General features: G+C 42.1%; 1 protein-coding gene across 1 annotated transcript in view; it reads left to right on the top strand.

Annotated features, from left to right (window-relative positions):
* The first annotated feature begins 3,855 nt into the window (after positions 1 to 3,855).
* Positions 3,856 to 7,264, top strand: part of rpl29 (ribosomal protein L29) — an 8,729-nt gene continuing 5,320 nt past the window's right edge. Inside the window, exons 1-2 of the mRNA XM_016257827.1 lie at positions 3,856 to 4,185; positions 4,774 to 4,838. Coding sequence (XP_016113313.1) covers positions 4,149 to 4,185; positions 4,774 to 4,838 — 102 coding nt within the window. The 5' untranslated portion in view covers positions 3,856 to 4,148. The remainder of the gene's footprint in view (positions 4,186 to 4,773; positions 4,839 to 7,264) is intronic.

The raw sequence follows: 7,264 nt of genomic DNA, 5'->3' as shown, positions 1-7,264 counted from the left end.
AAATAGTTCCCGCAAAATCGTCCCAGTACTTTAGTACTGTACATTTAGTTCTGGAACTAAAGCAGTGCAAAAGGCCCTTTATCTTATTATGGTTAACTAGAACTAAGGCTATTAAAATTGAAAATAAAAAAATGTTAACTGAAATAAAATGAAATATGTAAAATTCAGCTAGATGCCAAAGCATTTTAATTTAGTTAACTTGGCGTACTAAAACTAAAACACCACAAAGTTCAGAAAGATTGTTACTTTAATTTTGCCAAGAAATTGTCTTGAAATAGACCAAGTCAAATTCATTTGTATAACGCTTCACAGTCTGGTCTCTGAGCACCTTTACAGAAAGTTGCGTTAGTTCTGTAACGGTTATGTTTTTTTTTTAGTTTCATTTTCATGGACTTTTAGTTTGTTTCCTTTGTTCTAGTTTCCCGCCACATTTGTGAATATACTAAGACTGTTTTCTGCCAAAAAGTTTACAAGCATCACATGTGAACCTCAATGAACATTTCAAAATCATTTTTAAAATGGCATGTCATGACCTGTTTTAAATCGATTGAGTATTATAGCAGTAATCGCACAGTCTTAACATAAGCAAAGATTTCCCAGGCTTATTTATTGTGTTTGAGTTGTGTTGAGTTGTGATTAAAGCCTGTAAGGAATGCAGGAGAGTGTGAGCATGAGTGCATGAGCCGAGTGTGAGATCTTGACCTCTTTCTGCATTCATTCAGACGGGAAGTGAGTAATGCAGGCCGTTCAGGTCTCGAAGACATGTTGCGAATATCTGTACTCTGGCTACAAGAAACGACAGTTCCTTCCTGAGAACAGCGGTGCATTTGATTAGTACCAATGATGTTGTGGTGATCATGCAACTAATCCATTAGGAGGGCAAAATGCATTGTTTCCCACTTTTTTTGCCATTCAAAAGTAGCCATGAGTTCTGACAAAATAACATAGTAATTACATGTCAATTAGCAGTTATTAGAGTGCTAGTAGACTGTCTGCTAACACTTTGAATGAGGTTCTACTGACTATAAGTAGCTTCGCAAGCACATGTCAACTTATTACAAACCCTAACCTAACGGTCTACTAATACTCTAAACACAGTTAGCTGACAAGTAGTTGCAAATTAACGAGAGCTCGTTGACATGTAGTTGTAACGTTAGTTTATAGTCAGGAGAATGTCTATCGAAATAGTGTAAGCTTGTATTATAGCCGATTGGCCACCGTCTGAAGTTTGGAGGCTATAGTGTGTGACTGTGCATGTTGAGACATCATTCATGTCTGTAACACAAACGGAGTGGGACAGGTTAAGAGCCAAGGTGTTCTACTAGGGTTAGCTAGGATTAGTTCCAGTCTTTAAGCGTGAATCATGATGATAGTGGTGCTTCCCGTAGCAGACACCTCACACAACTGTTCCTCCTTCCTCGTCTGAACTACAGGAAAGTGCTCGCACCCCCACACGTCATTGGCTGTCAGATGGGGCGTGTAGGGAGGCTCTTCAACTGAACACTCAAGACGGTTAGGAACCTGTTCTGAAGCTCATGAACAGATCTCTTCCTCTAGGCTAGATTAAGTTGTTTTACTGCTACTGTTGCTCTCAGGGTTAGTGATCTGCCCAAACCTCAAACACTAAGTATTAAAGTTCACGCAGTGTGTGTGCTCCAGACATGAACTCGATAGATACAGTTTGAAAACTTTCAAAATTTTGATGCAGGCTAGACAAACCTTTGTCTGAAAGTTTAGGTTTCAGAATGTCTTAGCATTTCGCTAACATTTTTGCTAGTATGTTTAGCATAATGCTAACATGTTTTAGACACAATTAATGCTTTAGCACATTGCTAGCATGTTTCTAACATGCTTTAATTATTTTCTAAAATGTTTTAGCATATTGCTAGTATGTTTCAGACACTGAATGCTTTAGCAGCTTGCTAACATGTCGCTAACATTTTCTAAAGTTTTGCTAGTACGTTTAGCACAATGCTAACATGATTTAGACACATTAAATGTGCTAGCATGTTGCTATCATGTTTCTAACATGTACACACTCAGAGAAATATCGTCTGATTATCATTATCGACAAAACTCTACACAATATCAAGATATTGTCATATTTAGTCATTATCAATCAAGTAAATATATTAGGTGAAAGAGGTTTGGGTGACAAAAACAGTTTGGGAATTACTGCATTACATGTAAATTATTGTGAATTAGTGCATTTTAATGTGTATGGAAGACAAGAGCCTACCAAAGACACAGGCTTGTGAAAATGATATGCAATCGTGTAATGAGCAAAAAAAGTAACTAGTCTGATTATGAGTATTTTAAAAAGTAATACAATCTAATTACAAGTACTTAATCTGATAATGTAACCCAGATTACATACTACCCAGCACTGACTGTGCGTACTACACAATTACAGCACTAGAGCACATGACTCCCGGGCTTAGGATGAAGGGCCGGAAGTGTCACGGATGGCCCTCAGGAACAATGGCTGCATTTGTGCCGTTTCTGAATGAAGTGTGCGTGCTGATGGAGAACATGACTGAGCATTAGTCAAGCTTACACCCAGAACACATCAACACACTTTAACCATGCATTCACTTTAAAATGAGCCGTGTGGGTTTTATTCTTTAAACATCATGTCTGACCGCTTTGAAACTCGTAATGGTTCATCAAAACGTCATAACGGGATCTTCCGGTTCATTTTAGGCCCACAGGACTGATGTGAAAGCACGTTGCTGTAAGAGTTTTTCAGAAAGAGGGGATTTGTCGCTCCGCTAGCTGCGCAGGGCTGTTCGCCGATCTAAATTTAGAGCATTGCAGTCCCTGCATATCATTAGAAAGCAAGGCTTCTAGAGGAAGACGCTAATAATAGCAGCGAGTGTGATTGTTTGGGCTTCACTAGAGCTTCCAGAGCGAGAGCTGCACAGGTACTGCAGGCAGAGAGGCATCTCTCCAGAGCTCAGGATCCTGCGCCAGATCTCACTCAGTCACAGAGAGCCTTTAACTCGAGCTGTGTGTTCACACAGACAAATCATCAGATCGGGAGCATGCCTCCATCTCTGCTCTTTAAACACCACAGAGTGAGTCTGGCTCGGTCATTCTGACGGGAGCTGCTTCTCTGTGTCATGTGTGCGCACACTGACGCCTGCCGGACACGTGCTGTGCTGCAGCTCCTGCAGGGCTCCTGTCACACTCTCCGTGCTGAACCGCTTCCACAGCTACTGCAGTCACCGGTACAGCTGTGGAGTCAGGAGACAGTAACATGAGGCATCTGCAAGAACCGTTCCAGTAACTCTGTGTTATAAAGCGGGGAGTTCCGGTGCTTGACTCTGATTGGCTGAGCCGCGTTCGAAGCTGTTGTACATGACGCTACAAAGTAACACACAGCTTTGTTTACTTCTGTGTGTTGCTCGGCAACCACTTTGTAGCAACCACAACTGTTTCTGAGGCGCTACATTGTTTGGAGGAAGAATACTGTGTTTATTAATATCAAAACGGTGTTTGTTTACATCTTCTTCTTCTGCTTCTGCAGTTCCGCCAGCTACTGGGATGAGTGCGACGCCTCGATGAGTGAAAGCAATAATCAAAAGCAAATGAATAAATAACTTCATGAAATCATACAGCGGTAACTGTGTCTGTGCATTCTGAAGTGTTCGGCTTTAACTGTACTGACACGTACTCCGGTTTGATCACATGACATATCTCCCGTCTACAGGCTGATTTCCCGCTGTTTAAAACACATTGTCTAAATCTCTGACCCATCCGGATAGATTTGAATGCTGTTGACATATTTGTATTACACACTTCACTTCCGGCGGAGGGGACTCTTATCTCCCACAATGCCCTGCGCGCGCGCTCTCTCTTCCGGTTGTCGAGCAGCAGGTAGCGAGTTTCTCTCGTATCGACAGCATCTGAGTGAATCCTGTGAAGGGGTCGGTTGTTACTGAAAGCTGAGCTCGGCGCAGTGTGGAGGGGCTCTCAGCGCGCAGCTCGAGCGCGGGATTGAGGGATTCTGTGGCAGAGGGTGAAATACTGGAGCTGTTTAGCTAGCCGTTAGCCGTTAGCGGTCCTCCGGTGTGCTGTCGGTAACGCGTGTGTGCTGTCTCCTCTGAAGCGGTCGTGTTTGTGTCGCCAGCAGACGGAGATCAGGAATGGCCAAGTCGAAGAACCACACCTCGCACAACCAGTGTAAGTATTGTGTGTCCACTGCTGACAGTGTGTGTGTGTGTGTGTGTGTGTGTGCGTGTGCGCGCGCGCGCGTGTGTGTGCTCCTGACCCTGTGTGTGTGTGTGTGTGTGTGTGTGTGTGAGTGTGTGTGTGTGTGTGTGTGTGTGAGTGTGTGTGTGTGTGTGTGTGTGTGAGTGTGTGTGTGTGTGTGTGTGTGTGTGCTCCTGACCCTGTGTGTGTGTGTGCGCTCCTGACCGTGTGTGTGTGTGTGTGTGTGTGTGCGTGCCCCCCTGTGTGTGTGTGTGTGAGAGTGTGTGTGCGTGTGCTCCTGACCCTGTGTGTGTGTGTGTGTGTGTGTGTGTGCTCCTGACCCTGTGTGTGTGTGTGTGTGTGTGTGTGTGTGTGTGCTCCTGACCCTGTGTGTGTGTGTGCTCCTGACCCTGTGTGTGTGTGTGTGTGTGTGTGTGTGTGTGTGCTCCTGACCCTGTGTGTGCTCCTGACCCTGTGTGTGCTCCTGACCCTGTGTGTGTGCGTGCTCCTGACCCTCTGTGTGTGTGTGTGCGTGCGTGTATGCGTGCTCCTGACCCTCTTGTGTGTGTGTTCCTGCAGCTCGCAAGTGGCACAGGAACGGCATCAAGAAGCCCAGGTCTCAGCGCTACGAGTCCCTCAAAGGGGTAAGATCTGGCTCAGCTGAACAGCACAGCATCAGCACCTGTGATCAGCACCTCAGTGCCTCGGCTGTATCGATCCGAAGTATACCTGGGTCTTAGTCCTGGTCATGGGGACCCCCTGCTATGCACATTTTGCATGTCTCCCTTATTTAACACACCTGGTTCAGCTCATCAGCTTGTTAGACGAGAGCTCCATGAACTGAACTGTGTCAGATAAGGAAGACATAAAGAAATGTGCAGAGCCGGTGTCCTGATATTTTATCCTACCCGTCAGATTGTCCTACCAGGGTTTACTGCGCGTGCGCACATCAATATTGTGTCTTTTTTTTCTCATGCTGAACAACAATATTTAAAGTATCTGCATTACTGTAAGGGTAGGTTTAGGGTTGGGGTAGGTGTAGACTTCAATAAAACACAATCTAATAGGTAGAAAAAATTATTTATTGGTTTCCTGTAACTGCATCCCTTCTAGCTACAACCGCGAATATAACACATAATTACTGTATCTGCATTACTGTTAGGGTAGGTTTAGGGTTGTGGTAGGTGTAGAAGTTAATAAACCATAATTTTACAGGTAGTATTTTTCGTTGTCGAATTGTACTACCCACTGTTTTAATGGGAGGTAGCAAAATCTGACAGGGTAGCACTAATCGACAGAACACCGGGCTTCTTGTATTCATTAAATGGAGCATCTTTAATTTAATTTCTTTAATTAATGCATTTAGCAGATGCTTTTATCCAAAGCGACTTGCAGTGCATTCAGGCTATACATTTTTTACCAGTATGTGTGTTCCCTGGGAATTGAACCCATGACCTTTTGCGCTGCTAACGCAATGCTCTACCACTGAGCCACAGGAACAGAGCATCTCTTGTCACTTATTCAGCAACAGTCTGCAAGCACAATTTCGAGAAGCTTTCTTATGATTACATCATCAATGACTTCTAGGAGTAAAACTCAATTCATATCATGCATGACAATACCAGCATCATTCTTTGGTTAGCCTAAAACACAGTTTGCAAGCACAATTTCGAGAAGCTTTCTTATGATTACATCAATGACTTCTAGGAGTAAAACTCAATTCATATCATGTATGACAATACCAGCATCATTCTTTGGTTAGCCTAAAACAGAAGTACTGTCCAAACCCAGTCAAAAATTTTGTTTAGCCATTTTAGCCAATATTCCCATAGTTTCACAGACAAGGCTGAAGCCTAGTCCCAGACTAAAATATAAGTCTGAGCTGTTTCAACTGAAAGAATCTTGCTCTGACTGATCTTAAGATATATTAGTGTATTTGAATTGTCTCAAGATGCACACCAGTAATGTTTTTTTCGAAGGCACATTTATAAGAATTACTTAAATGTCCTAATTGAACTGTGGTCTAATCCGGTTTAGTCGAACCCAGGGGTGCCCAAACGTGGTCCTGGAGGGCCGGTGTCCTGCAGAGTTTAGCTACAACCCCAATTAGACACGCCTGAACCAGCTAATCAAGCTCTTACTAGGCATGCTAAAAACTTCCCGGCAGGCAAGTTGGAGCTAAACTCTGCAGGACACACCGGCCCTCTTCAGGACCCAGTTTGGGCACCCCTGGTCTAACCAGGCCTTAGAGTCCTTCCTTCTAATACGCACTTATCATCTGCTATTCACAAGTAAAGGGTTGTGTATACTGGCCCAATACCATATTTTGAAAACTAGAGCTAATCAACATTTTTAATCTTTTTTGTTCTCAGTGACCAATAATTTAATAAAGTTTGACAGCATTTCAGAAGCTTTTTAGCTTTGTACAAGTGTAATTTGAAACTGTCCTGACCCTGATATATATCTTGATAAATTTCATCCAACCTTAAGAGCTATCACCGGAGATGATCTTGATGCTCCACAGCATAATTGTTCTGCTTGTAATTAAATCACCATTACATACTATGTCCAGCAACTGTTTTAATCAAAGTAAAAATATATATTTGAGTGACAGTCAGCTTTCTAATTCTACCCCCACTAACCATCTTGTTATATTTACTCTGTTTTTTTTATTTTATTTTTTTTACATTTATTGGTCACAATTCATAGTACGTGGCCTAAATATTATTAAATATTTAATGAAATGTACCTTTGAACTCAAAGGCTTCAATAATATATATATATATATAAAACATCTGAGACTGTTGCAACAAAATGTTATAGGCTGTAGAACATTTTGAACATCATGAAAGTATGTTTCCTTAGAATAATGTGCACTCCACATCATTTAATGTTGACTACATTGTCCAAGTAAAAAAGAACACCTTTAATAGTAAGAACGTTTAGTTTGCGGTACTACACCAATGTAACAGCCAAAAAATAAAAGTTATCTAAAATGAAATTAATTTATAATTATTATTAACTATTAAAACTTTTTAGGAAATAACTAAAAGCAATAGCCTATAACAAA

This window comes from Sinocyclocheilus grahami, unplaced genomic scaffold (assembly GCF_001515645.1).
Source record: "Sinocyclocheilus grahami isolate Dianchi unplaced genomic scaffold, SAMN03320097.WGS_v1.1 scaffold1604.1, whole genome shotgun sequence".
NCBI classification, from domain to species: domain Eukaryota; kingdom Metazoa; phylum Chordata; class Actinopteri; order Cypriniformes; family Cyprinidae; genus Sinocyclocheilus; species Sinocyclocheilus grahami.
This window is presented reverse-complemented; position numbering and strand designations above follow the sequence as displayed.